At 40.6% G+C, this 22,651-nt stretch overlaps 2 protein-coding genes across 5 annotated transcripts in view; both read right to left on the bottom strand.

Moving 5' to 3' along the window:
- HDAC8 (histone deacetylase 8) overlaps window positions 1-14,370 on the bottom strand; it is a 241,477-nt gene extending 227,107 nt beyond the window's left edge. Inside the window, exons 1-5 of one of the 2 annotated variants that reach the window (XM_030807077.1) lie at window positions 13,918-14,370; window positions 13,288-13,340; window positions 10,007-10,137; window positions 9,141-9,282; window positions 8,834-9,048 (exon numbers count right to left, since the gene is read on the bottom strand). In XM_030807077.1, the coding sequence (XP_030662937.1) occupies window positions 9,009-9,048; window positions 9,141-9,282; window positions 10,007-10,137; window positions 13,288-13,340; window positions 13,918-14,142 (591 nt within the window). In that variant the 5' untranslated portion in view covers window positions 14,143-14,370 and the 3' untranslated portion in view covers window positions 8,834-9,008. Of the gene's footprint in view, window positions 1-8,833; window positions 9,049-9,140; window positions 9,283-10,006; window positions 10,138-13,287; window positions 13,341-13,917 lie in introns of those variants that run through there. The other variant, XM_030807076.1, reaches the window with a different exon arrangement.
- Window positions 14,371-19,325: 4,955 nt separating this feature from the next.
- PHKA1 (phosphorylase kinase regulatory subunit alpha 1) overlaps window positions 19,326-22,651 on the bottom strand; it is a 139,129-nt gene continuing 135,803 nt past the window's right edge. For all 3 annotated transcript variants that reach the window (XM_003280876.3, XM_003280877.3, XM_003280875.3), the window contains one exon: window positions 19,326-21,665. In XM_003280876.3, coding sequence (XP_003280924.2) covers window positions 21,492-21,665 — 174 coding nt within the window. In that variant the 3' untranslated portion in view covers window positions 19,326-21,491. The remainder of the gene's footprint in view (window positions 21,666-22,651) is intronic.

Genomic DNA, 22,651 nt, shown 5'->3' on the forward strand with positions numbered 1-22,651 from the left:
AAACCAAGACAAAAATCCCTGAATTGCCAGAAAAAGAATTCAGAAGGTCAATCATTAAGCTAATCAAGGAGCCACCAGAGAAAGGTGAAGTCCAACTTAAAGAAATCAAAAACATGATAAAGGATATGAAAGGAAAATTATTCGGTGAAATGGAGAGCATAAATAAAAAACAATCACAACTTCTGGAAATTAAGGACACACTTAGAGAAATGCAAAATGCACTGGAAAGTCTCAGCAATAGAATTGAACAAACAGAAGAAAGAACTTCAGAGCTCAAAGACAAGGCTTTTGAATTAACCCAATCTGTCAAACACAAAGAGAAAAGAATTTTAACAAATGAACAAAGCCTCCAAGAAGTTTGGGACTACGTTAAATGTCCAAACCTAAGAATAATTTGTGCTCCCAACGAAGAAGATAAATCTAAAAGTTTGGAAAACATATTTGAAGGGATAATTAAGGAACTTCCCCAGCCTTGCCAGAGAGCTCGGCATCCAAATACAAGAAGCTCAAAGAATACCTGGGAAATTCATTGCAAAATGATCATCACCTAGGCACATAGTCATCAGTTACCTAAAGTCAAGACGACGGAAAGAATCTTAAGAGCTGTGAGGCAAAAGCATCAGGTAACCTATAAAGGAAAACCTATCAGATTAACAGCAGATTTCTCAGCAGAAACCTTACAAGCTGGAAGGGATTGGGGTCCTATTTTTAGCCTCCTTAAACAAAACAATTATCAACCAAGAATTTTGTATCCACTGGAAACTAAGCTTCATAAATGAAGGAAAGATACGGTCTTTTCCAGACAAAAAATGCTGAGAGAATTTGCCACTACAAAGCCAGCACTACAAGAATTGCTAAAAATAAGCACTAAATATTGAAACAAATCCTCAAAATAAACTGAAATAGAACCTCCTTAAAGCATAAATCTCACAGGACCTATATAACAACAATACAATTTATAAAAACCAAGATATTCAGGCAACAACTAGCATGATGAATAGAATAGTACCTCAATCTCAATACTAACGCTGAATGTAGGCTAAATGCTCCACTTAAAAGATATAGAATGGCAGAATGGATAAGAATTCACCAACCGAGTTTCTGCTATCTTCAGGAGACTCACCTAACACATAAGGACTTACATAAACTGAAGGTAAAGGGGCAGAAAAAGATATTCCATGCAAATGGACACCAAAAACAAGCAGGAGCAGCTATTCTTATATCAGACAAAACAAACTTTAAAGCATCAGCAGTTAGAAAAGACAAAGAGGGACATTATATAATGATAAAAGGACGAGTCCAACAGGAAAATATCACAATTCTAAATATATATGCACCTAACACTGGAGCTCCCAAATTTATAAAACAATTACTATTAGACCTAAGAAATGAGATAGACAGCAACACAATTATAGTGAGGGACTGTAATACTCCACTGACAGCACTAGACAGGTCATCCAGACAGAAAGTCAACAAAGAAGCAATGGACTTAAACTATACCCTCGAACAAATGGACTTAACAGATATTTACAGAACATTCTACCCAGGCTGGGTGCAGTGGCTCACGCCTGTAATCCCAGCAATTTGGGAGCCCAAGGCGGGTGGATCACGAGGTCAGGAGATTGAGACCATCCTGGCTAACACGGTGAAACCCCGTCTCTACTAAAAATACAAAAAATTAGCCGGGCGTGGTGGCGGGCGCCTGTAGTCCCAGCTACTCGGAGAGGCTGAGGCAGGAGAATGGCGTGAACCCGGGAGGCGGAGCTAGCAGTGAGCCGAGATCGCGCCACCGCACTCCAGCCAGGGTGACAGAGCGAGACTCCGTCTCAAAAAAAAAAAAAAAATCTACAACAAACCCACGGCCAACATTATCCTGAATGGGGAAAAGTTGAAAGCATTCCCCCCAAGAACTGGAAGAAGAAAAGGATGCCCACTTTCACCACTTCTATTCAACATAGTACTGGAAGTCCTAGTCAGAGCAATCAGACAAGAGAAAGAAATAAAGAACATCCAAATCGGTAAAGAGGAAGTCAAACTGTCGCTCTTTGTTGATGATATGATCATATACCTTGAAAACCCTGAAGACTCATCCAAATAGCTCCTAGAACTGGTAAATGAATTCAGCAAAGTTTTAGGATACAAAATTAATGTATGCAAATCAGTAGCTGTGCTATGCACCAACAGCAACAAAGCTGATAATCAAATCAAGAACTCAACCCCTTTCACAATAGCTGCAGAAAAAATAAAATACTTAAAAATATACCTAACCAAGGACATGAAAGACTTTTACAAGGAAAACTACAAAACACTGCTGAAAGAAATCAGAGACAACACAAACAAATGAAAACACATTCCATGCTCAGGGATGGGTAGAATCAATATTGTGAAAATGACCATACTGCCGAAAGCAATCTACAAATTCAGTGCAATTCCCATCAAAATACTACCATCATTCTTCACAGAAATAGAAAAGACAATCCTAAAATTCATATGGAACCAAAAAAGAGCCCACATAGCCAAAGCTAAGACTAAGCAAAAAGAACAAATCTGGAGGCATCACATTACCCGACTACAAACTATAAGGCCATAGTCACCAAAACAGCATGATACTGGTATAAAAATAGCACATAGACCAATGGAACAGAATAGAGAGGCCGGAAATAAAGCCAAATGCATACAGCCAACTCATCTTTGACAAAGCAAACAAAAACATAAAGTGGGGAAAGGACATCCTATTCAACAAATGGTGCTGGGATAATTGGCAAGCCACATGTAGAAGAATGAAACTGGATCCCCATCTCTCACCTTATCAAAAAATCAACTCGAGATGGATCAAAGACTTAAATCTAAGACCTGAAACTATAAAAATTCTAGAAGATAACATTGGAAAAACCCTTCTAGACATTGGCTTAGGCAAAGAATTCATGACCAAAGACCCAAAAGCAAATACAACAAAAACAAAGATAAATAGATGAAACATAATTAAGCTAAAATGCTTCTGCACAGCAAAAGAAATAATCAGCAGAGTTAACAAACAACCCACAGAGTGGGAGAAAATCTTCACAATCTATACATCTGACAAAGGACCAATATCCAGAATTACAAAGAACTCAAACAAACCAGCAAGAAAAAAGCAAACAATCCCATTAAAAAGTGGGTTAAGGACATGAATAGACAATTCTCAAAAGAAGATATACAAATGGCCAACAAACATATGAAAAAATGCTCAACATCACTAGTGATCAGAAAAATGCAAATCAAAGCCACAAGGTGATACTACCTCACTCCTGCAAGAATGGCCATAATCAAAAAATCAAAAAATAATAGATGTTGTTATGGATGTGGTGAAAAGGGAACACTTTTACACTGCTGGTGAGACTGTAAACTAGTACAATCACTATGGAAAACAGTGTGGAAACTCCTTAAAGAACTAAAAGTAGATCTACCATTTGATCTAGCAATCCCACTACTAGGTATCCACCCAGAAAAAAGTCATTATACGAAAAAGATACTTGCACACGCATGTTTATAGCAGCATAATTTGGAAATGCAAAAATATGGAACGAGCCCAAATGCCCATCAATCAACAAGTGGATGAAGAAAATGTGGTATATATACACCATGGAATACTACTCAGCCATAAAAAGGATGAGATAATGGCATTCACAGCAACCTGGATGGAATTGGAGACTATTATTCTAAATGAAGTAACTCAGGCATGGAAAACCAAACGTCGTATGTTCTCACTCATGTGGAAGATGAGCTATAAGGACACAAAGGCGTAAGAACAACACATTAGACTTTGGGGACTCGGGGGAAAGGATGAGGGGTGGTAAGGGACAAAAGACTACACAATGGGTACAGTGTACACTGCTCGGTTGATGGGTGCACCAAAAGCTCAGAAATCATTACTAAATAACTTACTCATGTAACCAAACGCCACCTGTTCTCCAAAAGCCTATTGAAATAAAAAAAAAATAAAAAGTTGTAAATAGAAAATTAAATTAAAAAATAAAAAATAATATTTGGGAGAAAAAATAATTCTGCCACTATATTATTGTTATTCTAAGATAACCACTGTTATCATTCCCACCAGTCTTTTTTTCTTCATATGTTTTACAAAGCTGTGATTACAATGTGCATACATTTTTAAGACCTGCTTTTTTTCTTTTTTTTCTGAGACACAGTCTCACTCTGTCACCCAGGCTGGTGTGCAGTGGCACGATCTCGGCTCTCCGCAAACTCTGCCTCCTGGGTTCAAGCAATTCTCCTGCCTCAGCCTCCCGAGTAGCTGGGATTGCAGGTGCCTGCCACCACGCCCGGCTAATTTTTGTATTTTTAGTAGAGACAAGGTTTCACCATGTTGGCCAGGCTGGCCTTGAACTCCTGACCTCAGGTGATCCACCTGCCTCGGCCTCCCAAAGTGCTTGGATTACGGGCATGAGCCACTGCGCCCAGCCAAGATCTGCTTTTTTATTGACACACATAAAGTATTTATCTGAAGTTCCCTATAATCCTTATAATCATTATTTAAAATAATAGCATAAGGCTGGGCACGGTGGCACACAACTGTAATCCCAGCACTTTGGGAGGGCAAAGTGGGCTGACTGCTTGAGCCCAGGAGTTAGAGACCAGCCTGGACAACATGGCAAGACCCCATCTCTACAAAAAAAGCCAGGTGTGGTGGTATGTGCCTGTAGTCCCAGCTACTCAGGAGGCTGATGTGGGAGGATTGCTTGACCTTTGGGGAGCAGAGGTTGCAGTGAGCCGAGACTGTGCAACTGCACTCCAGCCTGGGCGACAGAGCAAGACCCTGTCTCATAAGTAAATAATAAATAAATAAATAAAAACAAAAAGCTTTTGCACAGAAGAAAAACAGTAAAACAATAGCATAATATTCTAGGGAGTAGATTCACTATTCCTTTATTGCTAGGCATTCATGTTATTTTAGTTTTTAAAATTTTATAAATAACACTGATAAATACCTTCATGAAAATAGTTTGTTTCCCATATTTAAAAAAAAAATTTAGGCCACATTCCCAGAAGTAAGATTACCCGATCAAAGGGCATTAATACACATTGGCTACCAAAATGCTTTCTTCCAAACCACACTCACTAGGAAACTGAGTGTCGTCTTTTTCAATTCTGCTAAATTTAGGCTTAAAAAGTGGTGGCTCATGCCTGTAATCCCAGTACTTTGGGAGGCCGAGGCAGGCAGATCATGAGGTCAGGAGTTCGAGACCAGCCTGACCAACACGGTGAAACCCCGTCTGTACTAAAAATACAAAAATTAACCGGGCATGGTGGCACACGCCTGTAATCCCAGCTACTCAAGAGGCTGAGGCAGGAGAATCGCTTGAATCCGGGAGGCGGGGTTGCAGTGAGCCGAGATCACGCCATTGCACTCCAGCCTGGACGACAGAGCTGAGATTCTGTCTCAAAAAAAAGAGGCTTACCTAATGGTTTTAATTTGCATTTCTTTGATTAGTAGTGATGAACATTTTCCGATGTTTTCCAGTTGTCCTTAAACTCCTTTGTAAATTGTCTATTCATGTTCTTTGTGCAGATTTCTTCTTATACATTATATTGTAGGAGCGGGTTAGATAATACAAGCCTATTACACTTTGTCATATTTATGATACATAGGCTTTTTCAGTCTGTGTTTAGATTTTAAAAATAGCCAAAAAAACTTTTAAGTTATTTCGGTTTTAAAATTTTATACAGTCAGGTTTGATCTTTTCCTTCGTGATTTTAAAAAATTACTTTCTAAGCTTAGAAAATTCTTCCCCTTTAGAAACTTGATAAATATCCATTCACTCTAGTTTTTAAAATTTGCTTTTTTAAATATTTAACTCTTCAATCTAGCTGTCACTCATTTTAATTTATTACAGTAGATGAGGGTATAATGGTACAAGCTGTCACAATACCATTCATTTGCTCAACAAACCTTTCAACTCCCATTCACTTGCAATGCATCCTTTGTAATAGATTAAATTCTACATAATTGGTCTCTTTGTTGGGGGGGGTGTACTATAACCTATCTAATTTTGTACCAGTGTTTTCATTATTGTAGTTTTGGATGCTTAATATCTAATAGTATTAGTCCTTCGTTACTCTTCTTTTGTAGAATACTCTTTGAGAATCATCCTTTTTTAGCTTTCAAATGCAATTATTTGCTGTCTTACTCCTAAGATATAAATTTCTTGCAGGTAGAATTGGTTTATTTCCTTAGAATAGATTGCCAAGAATATTGTTACTGGGCCAACTGGTATGAACATTTTTTCCCATTCTTAACACTTCCAAAGTTTTCAAAAGAGGTTGTACTAATTTCACTGTAATCCTTCCACCACCTAGATATTTTGAAATAAAGAATCTTTTTCAAACTTGGTAGGGGAAACAATATATCTTGCTTCAATTTCTATATCTCTGCTTATTGGTGATGATAAACATACATTTGACATATAGTATGTGCTTAATCAATGCTTGTTCAATGAATAAATGGCACGTATGAATCTGTATATATATTTGCGAATGGGAAGTTTAAGCAAATATTGTGATTATAATAGGTAAATGCTGGCTAGATGTAAGTTTGTGGCCTAAATGCCTGTAGTCCATCTACAGAGAGGTTCTAGATATGCCAAGAACATCCTGGAATTCAGACCTAAATTGGGGCAATCTCTAGAGACTCTCTGTAATTTATATTTATCACAGGTGTGTCCGTTTCCATGCAGGATCAGCTGAAGGATGTCTAAAACAGTTAAGGCGATATATGTGGGTATCCCCATGTCTGTGTGCAGCCCAGAAGCAGTCATGATTGGGTCAAGACAGTGTACTTCCTTTGGCAGCAAAACGATAATAAGCAGAGTACTCCACTGGAAAATGACCCAGGCCCTAGTAGGCCTTCTGCAGTTAATTTAATTGAATAAACTGGATGTGATTCATAGAAGCAAGCCTTTTCTATGAAGCCACACTACTTTTCTTCTCAACTTGCTAAGCCCAAGAAGACCTAGAAGTCTTTCGTTCAGAGAAGCTTAGTTTTCTCCTTTCACTCTGCACCTGGGAGGGGAGAGGGTCATTTTTTTTCTCCTAGCAGTCATTGTCTTTATTTTGAACTTAAAAAAAAAGGCAGGCGGGGTGCAGTGGCTCTCATGTGTAATGCCAGCACTTTGGGAGGCCAAGGTGGGTGGATCACTTGAGGCCAGGAATTTCAGACCAGCCTGGGCAACATAGCAAGACCTCATCTCTACAAAAATACAAAAATTATCCAAGCATGGTGGCACGTGCCTGTAGTCCTAGCTACCTAGAAGGCTGAGGTGGGCGGATCCCTTGAACCCAGGAGTTCGAGACTGCAGTGAGCTATGATTGCACCACTGCACTCCAGCCTTGGTGACAGAGAGAGACTCTGTCTCGAAAAAACAAAACAAGAAAGAAAGAAAGAGGCCAGGTGTGGTGGCACATGCCTGTAATGCCAGCACATTGGGAGGCCGAGGATGGAGGATCCCTTGAGCCCAGGAGTTCAAGATCAGCCTGGGCAACATAGGGAGACGTTGTCTTTATTAAAAAACAAAAAACAAACAAACAAACAAAAAAAGCAAGAAAAAAGCAAGCAGGCAAGCAAGCAAAAGCTAACAAAAGGCAGCTTGTCTCTGTTTTTAAAACCATGTAAGACTCATTACTAAAACATTGGTTTCCTTTGCTCTGTTGCCTAACTAGTAAATTCTAGCAGTAAACTTTTTCAAGGACTTCCTTGGCCACAAAATCTGTCAATTTGATGGAAAAAATTCTGTTATTACCTTAACCTGCATATGCTGAAGTTGTGCTGTGTTTTATTCTGAAAAACAAAGTGTTGTTTTCTCTTGACTCAAGAGCACCTAAGGTCACGGTTGATTGCATGAACAATTGATTTGTGAATGATGCGTTGGCAGTTACTACCACAGTGGCTTCATTTCTCTCAGACAGAGGGTTGATAAATTCAGAGTTTAAAAGATCCTTCTTCTTCAATGTGGACTAAATACTACAGAAATATCAAACAAACTCCCAAATGCTGAAGAAGGCCCAGCAATCCTTCTCAGACAGACTACTGCAGTTTGACATGTTAACATAAAACTCTAGAAGGTGGCCAGGCACGGTGGCTCACCCCTGTAATCCCAGCACTTTGGGAGGCTGAGGCAGGCAGATCACCTGAGGTCGGGAGTTTAAGACCAGCCTGGCCAACATGGTGAAACCCTGTCTCTACAAAAATACAAAAATTAGCTGGGCATGATGGCAGGTGCCTGTAATTCCAGCTACTCAGGAGGCTGAGGCAGGAGAATCACTTGAACTGGGAAGGTGGAGGTTGCAGTAAGCTGAGATCGCGCCACTGCACTCCAGCCTGAGCGACAGGGCGAGACTGTCTCAAAAACAAACAAACAAATAAACAAAAAAACACTCCAAAGGACTTCTCCTCTAACTCCAAGAAGCACGTAGGAAGAGCCTTTTCACAAGCCCTTTGTCTTTGAGAGACATCTACCTCTGGGTTGCTAATTTCGTTAGAGAAGCAGGAGCCCTCTTCTTGATTCTTCAGCCTTTTGTTTTAAACCTATTAGCGTCAATTTTCCACCTTTTCAAAAATCTGTTTGCCACTTCTTTTAAGAACTAGCTCTAAAATTCACTTCTGCCAAGACTTCCATGAGTAATTTCTTTCTACTGATAAGTCTCTTCAGCTCATACATATATTCCATTGGTACCATAACTAATGTTGTTCTCTATTCTAATTTTGTTAAGGTTTCTAGACTGTAAGTCCCTTGAAGACAGGGGAATTTCTAGAAAGCCGAAAAGGAATTTAGAGACTGTCTAGTTGTATCCTTTGTTCATTTTATTGATGAATAAACTGAGGCCTAGGGAGGGTAATCAGTCCAAGTCAGCTAGCCAAGTTAGAAAAACTAGGTGTAGAGCCCAGGTGTCCTGACTTTGAGCAGTGTGTTTTCCACTATATTAGGTAATCTTTTTTCTATTTCACTTGGATTTCTTCAGAATGCCTTGTAAAGTGCCACATACACACACGTCTCTCTGTAAATGTAAATACAATAAGCATAAGAGTTTACATAACTGAGAAACTGACTCAAGGAAAGAGTCAGAAAACAGAAAGGTCATTTTCTTACTTCTTTGCATGATGCCACCCTCCAGACCAGTTAATTGCTACTTTGCACATTCCGTCGATCAGGCATTGGGCAGCTGTGATCGTAGCCCCTCCTACAGCTGCTGCATAGTCAAATATCCCTTCAGTGGCTGGGCAGTCATAACCTTAGGGCAAAAATCAGAAGAGCTGGTTAAAAGATGAACTGGAAAAAGAGGAGGAATAAGTTGAGGTGTGACAACAACCTAACCTACTAAAAAGCCACTGTGTTAATATCAGCTCCAACTGAGACAGAAACAACTCCAATGTTGGGGATACAATTTTTTAAAAGGTTGGAGCTAGAAAGGACAAACCTTCCTGATGAACCAGTCACAGGCTACAGATAGAGAAACCAAGCCTGAGAGGTGGTGTGTCTTGTCAGTGGTCACACAGAGCCAGGCTTGGGACCCAGCTCTGTTGACCCCCCACTTCAATGTTCCTCTGCTAAACCATGCTGTTTTTCTAGACTCTCCTGTAGGTCACTTACAGTTTTAAAAAATGCAGCTGTTTAATGAGGGGTGAGGTACAAAAACTTAGCCAGAACATAAATCTGTACTCCAGTTAAAATATAAGGTCACAGGACAGCTAAATCAGCATATATATAGCCAGACCAGATCTGAGCACTGCCAGTAGAGCATAAGTAACTGAAAGGTCTTCTTTCATCTAACCCATCATGTGGTTTTGCTCAATTCGTATGGTTTGCTTGTTTAGTGAGTTATATGTGGCTAAACCAAAAGATTAAGATTGACAGTTAACACATGATTTCTTAATGAAAAGATATTTAAAAAATCATACAAGTTATAAAAAAAATTAGGCTGTCAATCTCCCATCACTGCCTGGTAATGACTTTACCTAGCCCATATTCTATGGAGTCCGGATGATCATCATCGCCCTCTTGGCTGACCTTCTGGAGATGCTGCAGATAAGCATCAGTATGGAAGGTGGCCATCTCCTCCATGGAGGCCACTTTAGGCTTAACTATCCTAATAATAACAGAGAGAACAAAGAGAGATCAGTGAATCAGACCCAGTGTATGCCAGAAGCTAGAAACAGAAGCCAGCAGTCTGAGAAGAAAATACGTCTCAACTTCTGGTTCCAATAGGCTGGAGTAATAAACACATTCTGTTCTTCCACTGCACTGTGCAGTCTTCACTGCCTCACATCTACAGTAGTGACTCTATTAATAAGTGGCAAGAAGATAGATTTTCCTTTGAGTTTATAGGTAAGTAAACAAAAGTAATTATATTCAAGTTAAACAAATAATCAGGTATCAGACAGACTTTACCCTGTGAGTTACAACTTTCAGGACAAACTAGTAGGCAGGGATATTTTCATTTGAACCAGTTGCTAATTGGGCTATATAATTCTTTCAGCTATATCTTTATTTTAATAGACAGCTATGTTATCATGCATTTTGAATTTGGAGTCAGATTTGGAGTCAGAGAATTGGGTTCCTGTCCTAACTCTGTACTTACTAGCTCTATAACCTCAGGTAAGTTGACTGTTCTGTAGTTCAGTTTTCTTATTTGTAAAATGGGGAACTTTATGGGACTTATGTGAAGATAAAAGGATAACACATACAAAAATGCTTGGTGGATAACTATCATTCTATTAACAGATAAAAAATGGGCAACCCAAAATGTAATGTTTCTAGACTTGGACCCTCCTATCTGCCTCTGAGAGTGAGGTGAGAAGGGGCAAAATGATTGGAACTGGGCTTCACTCAGAACCTCTCAACCTACTCCTCACAAAAAATGACAAATAGAAGTGAGTGAGGGAATAAAGGGAGCTAACCCAATAAGAGGCGTTACCACATCTAACCTCTAGCTGCCTATTCCCCATTTCCTCTTCTTGATCCCACAGCTGCCACTACTGTTCTCTAGCCCTTGCCACTTAAAGGGTGGTCCATAGACCAGGAGCATCACTGGGTGCTTGTTAGAAATGCAGAACTTCAGACTTGCCTCAGACCTGAGTCAGAATTTGTATTTTAACATGATGATTTTTAAACAAGATGATACATTTTAAGGTGATTCATATACACATGCAAGTTGAAGGAGCCCTGACCTGGGCCACAGGGAGGCAGCAGTGGTTTTAAATGTCTGCTGAATGGGAAGACAGCCATGAGTTTATGATGAATTAATACGACTATACAGGCTACTACTATCACCAAGGTAGCTGGAAGAAATCCTGTGGTTTGGCCTCAAAAATGAAATACATAGCCAAGACCCAAGAATTCTTGCTTCTTCTTAAAGAAGACAAATCTATACCACCAGAGGTGAAAAATCTACCCGTTAAAATAAAAATTTTGTAATATCTTGGACCATATTTCCCAGTCCTAAAAGCTCCCTCTTCTAGTACCCTTCCATTTATTTTGCTAAATGTTAAAAAACACTTACTGAAAACCTCCCTATTTAACAGTAAGCAAATTGGACAGTTTTGCTTTGCTTTGATATCTTGTTTGTCATAAAATAATTTTTTGAAATGTTAAATAACTTTAATGGAAGGCATATAGTTACTATGTTAACCAAACCATATGGGTTAAAAAATGGCTTAAAATGGGTGTGGTGACACGTGCCTGTAGTCCCAGCTACTCGGGAGGCTGAGGCAGGAGAATCGCTTGAACCTGGGAGGCGGAGGTTGCAGTGAGCCGAGATCGTGCCACTGCACTCCAGCCTGCGCGACAGTGCAAGACTCCGTCAAAAAACAAAAAACAAAAAAGGCTTAAAAATTCCCTTTAAAAGGTACAAAATGATTTTGTTAATAATAAGGATAAAATCTGAAAGCCTATTATTACACTACCTTCTGGGAGATAAATGAAGCATAGCACACTAGCTGGTATAGGCATTCACCTATTTGGCCAGAAATTGTCATAAGTAATCCTATATGTGGCAGGGTTATATTTGCTCTTATAACGGCATCAAATACAGAAATGGCAATAAACAGCAAGTTCATGTTTTTGGAAGAAACAGTTAGCTCTCTCTTGAGTTCTGGCTCAGTCTTAGCAGTTTTCTTGGGTCTTTTTTTCTTTGTTTTGTGAGACGGAATCTCGCTCTGTCACCCAGGCTGGAGTGCAGTGGCGCAATCTTGGCTCACTGCAAGCTCGGCCTCTCGGGTTCACACCATTCTCCTGCCTCAGCCTCCCGAGTAGCTGGGACTACAGGCGCCTGCCACCACGCCAGGCTAATTTTTTGTATTTTTAGTAGAGACAGGGTTTCACCGTGTTAGCCAGGATGGTCTTGATGTCCTGACCTCATGATCTGCCAGCCTCAGCCTCCCAAAGTACTAGGATTACAGGTGTGAGCCACCACGCCCTGCCTTCTTTGGTTTTGACCTGTCTCCAGCCTCACCCATTAAAGTTTGGTGCTGGTGGTGGGTTGTCTAAAAGTCTTAGGTTGAACTCACACCCTCAAATCTGGCTTAGAATGAAACAAAATCAAAAGAAAAATGGAACACCTCCTAGCTGAACACCTTTTTGTATCAGACAGGTTTTAATACCCAAATGTACTTAAAATCTCCACAATGCACTGCACCTACCCCTGGGATACTTAACCAAGCAATTGAGCTGTATTTCTAACGAACCTTAACTGCTTCCTGCACTTTCCACTCCCCCGTCCCAAGTTTTCTTTTCTTTTTCTTTCTTTCTTTCTTTTTTTTTTTTTTGAGGCGGAGTTTCACTCTTGTTGCCCAGGCTGGAGTGCAATGGTGCAATCTCGGCTCACTGCAATCTCCACCTCCGGGGTTCAAGCGATTCTCCTGCCACAGCCTCCCGAGTAGCTGGGATTACAGGCGCCCACTACCACGCCCGGCTAATTTTTTTGTATTTTTAGTAGAGACGGGGTTTTGCCATGTTGGGCAGGCTGATCTCAAACTACTGGCCTCAGGCGATCCACCCACCTAGGCCTCTCAAAGTGCTGGGATTACAGGCGTGAGCCATGCTCCTGGCCCCCCAAGTTTTCTTAATTCTTCAAGAGCTTTCTTGGGATTACAGGCAGATTACAAACACTGTGAATACTTTCTCAGAAAGCTAAAATAATTTTTTCAAAAGACCATTCTCTTCCTTGCCCCACTGTGAAGCAGGATATTAAGGCTACGAACACCTAGCTTCAGGGCTATGTTCAAGAAAGACAACTTACCTCATTTGCTTATGCAGTGCATACGCTTCAATCAAAGAATGTACCATACTGGCCTAAAAACATCAGCGTAAAAAAAAAAAAAAAAAAGCAGAAATAGTCCCTTAAAAGTTTAATTCAGCAAAATCCCCGTCAATCTCATCATCCTGAACAAAGGAACGGATTAACTTTGTTTCAACTGGCTTCCCTTCTGTTAACAGTTACAATACACTTTAGACAATACAGATACAAAGTATCAAAATCACTAAGGTGAAAGCTACCCGGCCTTAGGCAGGTGATGGAACACCTTCCCCCTGCAGCTTGTTTTCCCACGACTTCAGCGGTCCCCTAAGAGTGGAAACTGCGTCCTCTCCCCTCCCCCGTACCCCTCCCCCACTCCTACCTGTCCGTTGGACGTCCCGCAGAGACACGCTGCGCTCTCAGAAACGATATGAGAACACTTCCTTCTGATACAGCTTTAGGTATCTGATACAGCTACTCGAAATTTCTGAAGATTTCCCCCAGCCCAGTGTCCTCTCCGCTTCCTAACGCTCTTTCGTCCACCGCCCCCGCCCCCGCCCCCACCCCCACCCCCACCCCCCACCCCCACCCCCACCCCAAAAGCCCATGGTCTTTCATCCTGACTTCCCTTACCCGTTTGGGGATCTTGGCCAGGGAGTCACACATACTGACATACTCGGGACTATAGATATAAACCGGGACCAGCGACTGCCCACTGTCCGCCGGTTCCTCCGGCTCCTCCATCTTCCACTCAAAACCGTTCCGCAGCCACCTTCCAGATCTGGCTTTTTTCGGACTCGGCCAGGGTTCCAGTTCCTGCTCCTCTGGTCGGCCGCAGTGGTGCTCCCTGGTCAACATTCCCTCCTATTCTTGAGATCGCCGGAGACACTATCCCCGCTCCCCATCCTATTGAAGGAATGCATGGGACTTCCCAGACCAGACTCCCCTCATTTAGTGACCACAGTTCAAGAAAAAGGGTTTGGCAGATGTAAAAGTCCAAATAGCTGTCAATTAGGATCGATTTTTTTTATGGCACAAATAAGTAGGGTCAAAACTAACCATCCTTGTTGCCCTACGGGGCCATTTGAGATGAAGTCAGACCAGTTTCATAGCATGCTGGGAGATGTAGTTTCCAGAGCTTTGAGCAACGGAAGAGCCGGGGCTAAACACTAAAATAACCGCGATTTTTAGTTTCAGCGCTAAGACCAAAAAAAAAAAAAGTAGCCTCAACTCTTTATGAATTGTTTCAATCTGCAAACACACCCATTTCATCCATTTAACCATATAAACACAGATAGAATGTGGCCACCTAGAGCCCCCACCATCCAGCTACATCAGCTGCTTATCCTAAGGATAGGTTTTTTTTTTTTTTTCTTTTTGGTGGGGGCGCTATTTAATGGCACAAATGGTTTGAAAAGTTTACACAGTAAATTCTGTGATGCAATTTTATAGTTCATTTCTTTTCATCATTAACTATCCATGTCCACCTGAGAGTTAACAATCTCAATAATTTACTCTGGCAAATCTGATAGCACTTTCCCAAGAGACTGGCTGGTGCAGTGGAAATTGCTTGGTAGATTCCAATCAAGCAATGATGTCAAATGTAACTCCTTGAACATTCATGTGGTAGGAAGGTTGCAAGCAGTGGTGTTTGGAAACTGCAGCTCTTCTCCTCCTACCTCCTCTTGTTTCTGCAGCTAAACACAGATTAGGGAAATATTTTAGGTTTGGTGTGAGGGTCCAGTTTAAGACTACCTGAGGCGGTTTTAGAATTACCATCAGCATTTGGAGGTTTCTGGAGGCCCCTATGATCTGATACAAGCTGGCCAGTGCTCAGGCTCTCAATTCTCATGGCAACCTAAACTGACGTACTAACACCACTGGGACAACCCAATATCCTTACTGTATTTAAAGTCTGGCTTGCTTTTCAGACTTTAAACATTTATTGAAGATTGTGACATGCACATTGGATATATTATCTCATTTCATCCTTGCAACAGTCCTATAAAGGAGGTTGCAATACACCCATTTTACAGATGCAGTTTAGAGAAACAACCATTCAAAATCACATACTTAACAAGCAGATAAGTAGGAATTCAAAATTAGGTCAGCCTGACACTGAAGCCTTTGAACATTCCCTTTATTATATAAACTTGATTCGTCCAGGATGACTTTGTCTTATGATATAACTTTGTTCACCCTCCATTTTGTATCCCTTCAATACTTATTCTGAAAATCTTGGGGGTGTTTTGGTGATGTGCTCTGTAACTAGAATGTAAGATCTTATGTTTCTTTTATTTATGTCTTCCCATAGCAAAAAGCTCTGCAGTCATTCATCAAACATTTATCTGATATTAAGTGTACAGTACAGCTGAGGATTCAAAGATACATTATAATGTGATCTCTGCTCTCAAGGAATTTGCATTCTTTTTTTTTTTTTTTTTTTTTTTTGAGACAGAGGAGTCTTGCTCTGTCGCCCAGGCTGGAGGGCCGTGGCGCGATCTCCGCTGGCTGCAAGCTCCGCCTCCCAGGTTCACGCCATTCTCCTGCCTCAGCCTCTCCAAGTAGCTGGGACTACAGGCGCCCGCCACCACGCCCAGCTAATTTTTTTATTCTTAGTAGAGACAGGGTTTCACAGTGGTCTCTATCTCCTGACCTCGTGATCCACCCGCCTCGGCCTCCCAAAGTGCTGGGATTACAAGCGTGAGCCACCGCGCCCAGCCAGAATTTGCATTCTTATACAGAAGATGGGGCAAATACACAAGAAACCAAAGGCAATGCAGAGTCAGACAATGAATGTAGGGCGCTTAGTCTACTTAATAAATAAGCATTAAGTACTAAATAACTGGCATTTAATAAATGGTAACTAGAATTCACCTTTGATGGCATTTGAGAGGGTCTTAGGAGGTGGGCAAGATTTTGCTTGGTGAAGATGGGAGCCAGGAGAGGGCATGCTGACTAGAATGAACAGCATAAACAATAACACAAAAGGGAAAATTTCTAGTCGAGTTTAGCTAAAAGGGCCAGATCATGAAGAACATTGAATACCAGGCTAAAGAGAATAGACTACATTATGTGGGAAATGGGAAAACATATTTAGACAGAAATAGTAAGGAAAAAAGATTTCTATAGCAGCAGTGTGTAGGAAAGATTAGTCATTAAAAGGCTAGGGGCAGTTAGAGTGCCACAATGGTCCAAATAAGAAGTGATAATGATTTTAAACTAGGGTGGGGGCAATGGGAACAAAGGAGAAATAATGTACACGGTAGGTTCAACAGGACTTCTTTATTACTTGGATATTGGTGAGAGGGAGGAAGATGGAAAAGGGTTGCTGAAAACTCTTAAATGTAAACTCTAGGTAAAGAAAAGACTAGAGGTAGCAATATAAGAAGAGGGCAATCGGGAGGAAGAACTGAGACAGTAGGGCAGAATGGACATAGATTCTGATTTTAAAAGTGTTGAAAAGTGTTTCAGAAATTAATGGGTTAAACAATTGCAGTGATACACACACACACACTTTTTCATATAAAGAGGAGAAAGCTGAAGTCATAAGAGTGGCTGAGCTAGGCAAGGGATGTGGCTTTCTCCACTGGGATGCCTAATAGTCATATCCAACAGCATTTTCAAAACCAAGCTCCCAATGTCCCCACCCAAGTTCTTTCCACTCCTTTTCTATCTTTCACAGCTCAGTAAAGATACCAACATCTATCCAGTTGCCTAAGTCAGAAACCTGGGAGTTATTTGTGTTTCTTCCTTTCCTTCACCTGCAGATCCAGTCCATCAGCAATTTCCATCGGTTCTACGTCCAAGACATGCCTTAAATACATTCACTTCTCTCACTCTGTACTGCCACCACTCTAGTCTGGATACTATTATCTCTCACTTAGACTTTCTGCAGTATCTACCTGGGCTTTGCTTCCATTCTTGCTGCCTTAAGCCCATTATCTTTGCAGCCACCAGAGTGAGCCTCCAAAAAAAAGTAAATCACATCATGTCACAAAACCTGCCCCACACCCTGGTGAAGACCTCTGAGCTAGGAAGAAGAGTATCATTTTTGGAAATGCCTGTGTGTAAGGGTTTAGAGGAGAAAAAGATGTCAGAAAGAAGACAAGGAATGGTCAAAGACCCCTTTTTGTCATTAGAAATTCATTGGTGCCCTATGGAACAAAACAAAACAGGAGTTAGGGGTGGAAGCCAGATTGTGGGGGTTTAAGAAGTGAAGCCAACACAGTTAAGTGTAGCTTCCTCTTTGAAAAAATGTGATTGTGAAAGGAAGGAGTTAGTCTAACAGCTTGAGGGGACGTCGGAGCCCAGAAATTTTTTTAAGATAAAACTGCACATGTTTATAGACAGGAGAAGCTACAGGAGTTGACTGAAAGGTGAGATCATGATGACTGGCAACATAAGGAGAAATGAGACTTGTCCTGGGCCTTCAGGGATAGGCAGCGGAAAGAGGGCAGGAGATAGACTGGCCAACTGATACCCTAAATTCTGGACTCTTCTTGGATGACATGAAAAGGTATTGTTTCATGTGTCCTTTCTGATCTAGTAACAAATAGCTGAATGGTTCTAAACTGGAAACACTGTCCAAGTACCCCATGCAATGTGGCAAGATGATTCAGCTATGGAGAAAGATAAACTGTTGCACAATGCCCTGGAATTGGCAACCTATTCCTGCAGCTAATCTAAAAGGGCGGCTAGACGTTTGCTCATGGTTAAGAAAGAGCACAAATTATGCTACAGGTCCCTCACCTCAATTTTCCACATTCATAACACCCATATGGTTCTTAAACTGGGAAGAAAACCCTTCTAAATGCACTTTATTTGCAGTTGGAGAACTTGAGGTCAGAGGAAGTAGGTTGAATCTTGGCTTCAAAGCTTGCTAGGGTGGTGACCCTGGGCAAGTTACTTGACTCACTTTCCTCAATCATTATTGCTAAAGGTAACATTCGAACCCGTAAGTTCAGGTTGGGCTGTGCCATATTTTTTTGGTCCTTTCCCCTGCCTTTCCCCAGAAGGGGAGGCAAACACATTACAAGGGCACCACCCTTCAGTGAATGAGCAGAGAAGCTCATTTCACTATCTGTCCAGTGACACTTCAACTGTCTTCAACTGACCCTTGTTTTCACACCACCCCCTTAATGTCATTTTCCTTGGAGAGTGTAGTTGTTGAGAATGTGAACTCTAGAGTCAGACGGCATGGGTTCAAATTCCAGCTCTATCACTTATTAGATGATTGATTTGGCGCAATTTACTTAAACCCTCAGTGCCTCAGTTCGCTTACTTGTAAGATGGAGATGGCAGTATCTATCTCACATGGCAATTGTGAAGATAAAATGGCTCACGCTAAGTGCCTATATAACAATGGCATTTGGTATGTGCTCAAATATTGGTTATTTAAGAGCCATTATGCCAAATATTTCTATATTTGGTGGGGAAGGGAATTTCCCCCTACTGTCATCCTTACCCCCATACCACTACTGCACAAGTACTACTAGTGGTTTAAGTTCTTGGTTTTTTGGCTTAGCCTTAAAAGAAACCACACATCTGCTAAATACAGGGTGACCATATCTTTCAAACTGAGACATTTTTTGAGAGTGACACAGTGCTATTGATAATTATGCCAGTAAAACAGGCATAAATGGGGGCTGTCCTGGACAAACCAACACCTGAGGTTACTCAAGTTAAAAAGGAAATGGAGACTACATGTGGAAAATAATCTCCACTGCATTCCAGCCTGGGCGATAGAGCAAGACTCCGTCTTAAAAAAAAAAAGAAAAGAAAATGTTCCCTACAGATGTCAATAAGCCTGCTTGAATTTAGTAAGCCTTGTTTGAGTGGGTATGTATTTGAATGATTAAACTGCATTTCTTTACATATATTATCTAACATATTATAAAATGTATAATATACTATATATGTATTAATATATTAATATTATTCTACTTCAACCCAATGAATGAGCTTTGACTGTACTGTATAATTAAGCAGAGTATGTAGAATAAAGCCATGAAATAAACTCCGATCACAAAAACACATCTAAGATTTGCACACTGGCACCAGACATGATTTAATTGGAAATTTTATTTATTCTATTTTCAAAACATAAGTGCTTTTAAAAAAAGTCTAACATGTCTTTTTATTACCACACACCTAAAATGAACAAAATACAAGTAGAGTTTTCTTAAAAGTTGCTTTAAAAGTTAAATACCACTGTATGGGGACCATAATGACACAATTTCGTAAACTCAGAGAAATGCAGCCCTTCGACTCAGTTCAGGCGAATGAGTGTGGGAAGGAGTGGGTCTTTCACCTGTGGCACTACAGATATACTCCCTGAGATTGGGGTACACTTACAACCAGTGAAAAGACAAATAGTTTCAGAACAGGTTGTAAACTTTCTTTAAAAGTGACCAGAAAATAATGTAGTCAGAAAGCTACCTACTGTGTGTTTCCATTTGCTCTGAGAGAAGTGCTGAAAAGGTTTGCTGTCCTCTTTGTTTCTACTACCTGTATTCTATCACCCTACTATATACTTACTTATTCATTATATTCATAAGATTGTCACTGGTTCTGCAAGAATTGTTTAGAGAGTCTCTCATCCCCACCCTCACCATTCCCATTATTAGGGAAAAACCTTAGAAATCCAAGACAAAGGAGGGGGTTGACGTAGGAAGTTATCTAAGTGCAAACAGGGAAGTTAGCAGAGTCTCTGCACAATTCAGAAGAAGGACAGTTAGGAGAAACATTTGTCAAGCAAGGCTACCTACATATGGGACAAAGGAAGAGGACTGAAGCTATTCTTCCACCAACCTGTGTGTGTCAGTCTGAGTCCACAGTCACACCCCCTCTCTCACATGCAACATTCTTACTCAGTCCGTCAAATGTAGACACAGATTGATATACAGACACATCAAAACTGCTTACATTCAGAAAAATTCTCATGTATGCTTATACACACACACATACACACACAAAAAAATATGTGTCTTTATAAGAAATAGACACACGCCCACAGATACCATGATATACAGGGATATGCATACTAGAATTAGGAAGTGAAGATATATATGAAAGAGTTTAAGAATAGATGGGGGATGGGGTGTCAGGGAGTTGAGTTGGATGCGGTAGAAAGTAGGTGAATGAGACACAGACCAAGAGCACATGAAAAGAATGCTAAGTAGAGCAGCCATAGACTGGACTGCTGTATTTATCTTTGCCGAATACAGAGACTTCAAATTATTGTCTGTGTTGTGTATTGGCCCGTTTTTCAAAGGCAGGGATTAGGCACATAAGGCTACCTTCAGGGAACTAAGCCACCTCTGATTCCCTCTCTGTTCCCTATGTATAAGACATTGTCCAGGCATCGTGTCTTCTTTCCTTTCCTCTCTGGAATTGGGCTCCAGGCTCCATTTCTCTGGGTTATTCTGCACTTTCTGCTGCAAATACAACTCTGAGTACCAACAATCTTTATAAAATGTGATTTCAAGTGTTAGTTCAGAAATTCTTAAATATGCACGCTGTACTTGCATTTTTTTGATATTTCACCAAAGTGAGAGAGGCATTATATGTGCAGACACAGAGAGGGCAACAGTAGAGACAATGATTCTACACAGAAACAATTTTAAATTATCACTCAGTGTGAAGCAACCTGTAAGTAAGGAAGAAAACCATGATCCAGTACTCTCTTTTCCTAAGAAAAGGCACGTAGAATAGGTAATTCTAATTTATAGCAGCATAAATATTTAACAATTTAGAGTTTACTCATTTGAAATAATGTCCCAAAGTACCCACCACTCATATACACAATAAAATCACAAATAAGAAAAACCAAGCTTTAGGAATAAGTTATTAACACTTGCTCCCCAAACAGGAGTTAGAAAACTATGTTGGTAACAGATCTAGAGAAAAAAACACATGCAAACTTTTATGAATGATGAAAGAAATAAAGCCAATCATGACAGGCCTGGTTGAGTGTTCATTATACTCATAAGATTGTCACTGGTTCTGCAAGGTGAGCCTCCAGGTAAGTGCTCTCTTCTTCTAAAGTAGTTAGTTCATCGAAAAAGTTCTCTCTTCTTGGGAAGGATGGGACAGAAAGGGGCAGGGTCGGAGTGATTAGGCAATAACATTTTAGTTCCATGCACAATCAACTGAGGCAGGGACCAGCTGTTCAAAAGTCTCCCAGAAGCCAGGAACCAAAGCCCTCATTGCATGGCACAGATGCTGTGGGGCAGGAACTCCTGCACGTAGGTGGCGGCTGCCTTGCAGAGGTAGGTCATGGTGCCAAACCTGCCACTGGGTGCACTGTCATACAGAAGAGTACAGATGCCAGATGCGGGATCCTTTGCCAACATGGTATCATCTGCACCGAGGGTTTTCTGTTTGGTTTTTAAGGGTAGAAGAAGAACACAGGGGAAAGGAAAAATTACTAATCCTACTAAGTAAAGTCCTGAGTAGTATAATTCAGAACCTCCTCCCCAACACCAATTAGTTGGGCCCTAGACTGTTTATCCAGGAAGAAATAGGTTTATGGACAAAAGGGTGAATATGAGTTTGTATACAGGCACTTTTCACTAGGTCCCCAAATCATGTGAATTATTTAAAAATTAATAATTGTTTAGAATTTTCCCCATTATGATCAATTTCTAAAAGTTAAATATAATCATTAATCTATTGAGTCATACCTATTAATAGACAAATGTTAACACAAATCACCCTAGTAGAGCTTTGGTCTGACTCCTTCTAGTACTACTCATTTCAGCTTGTATTCTTTTATCCTGCATTTGATCACAATTTCTTTCTAAGGCGACTTAATTCAAATAGACTAAGTTTTCTGAGGCTAGAGGTCTATGCCTAAAAGGGAACGCATTTTTAGATACATGGACTGACAGCAATCCATAATTTTTAAAATTAGAATTGTCCTAGAAAGCCCTGGATACTTTTCTTTTTCCTTTTATTATTATTATACTTTAAGTTTTAGGGTACATGTACACAACATGCAGGTTTGTTACATATGTATACATGTGCCATGTTGGTGTGCTGCACCCATTAACTCATCATTTAGCATTAGGTATATATTCTAATGCTATCCCTCCCCTCTCCCCCGACCCCACAACATGCCCCGGTGTGTGATGTTCCCTTTCCTGTGTCCATGTGTTCTCACTGTTCAATTCCCACCTATGAGTGAGAACATGCAGTGTTTGGTTTTTTGTCCTTGTGACAGTTTGCTGAGAATGATGGTTTCTAGCTTCATCTATGTCCCTACAAAGGACATGAACTCATCATTTTTTATGGCTGCATAGTATTCCACGGTGTATATGTGCCACATTTTCTTAATCTAGTCTATCATTGTTGGACATTTAGG

The sequence above is a fragment of the Nomascus leucogenys genome, chromosome X (genome assembly GCF_006542625.1).
Source record: "Nomascus leucogenys isolate Asia chromosome X, Asia_NLE_v1, whole genome shotgun sequence".
In the NCBI taxonomy this organism is placed as follows: domain Eukaryota; kingdom Metazoa; phylum Chordata; class Mammalia; order Primates; family Hylobatidae; genus Nomascus; species Nomascus leucogenys.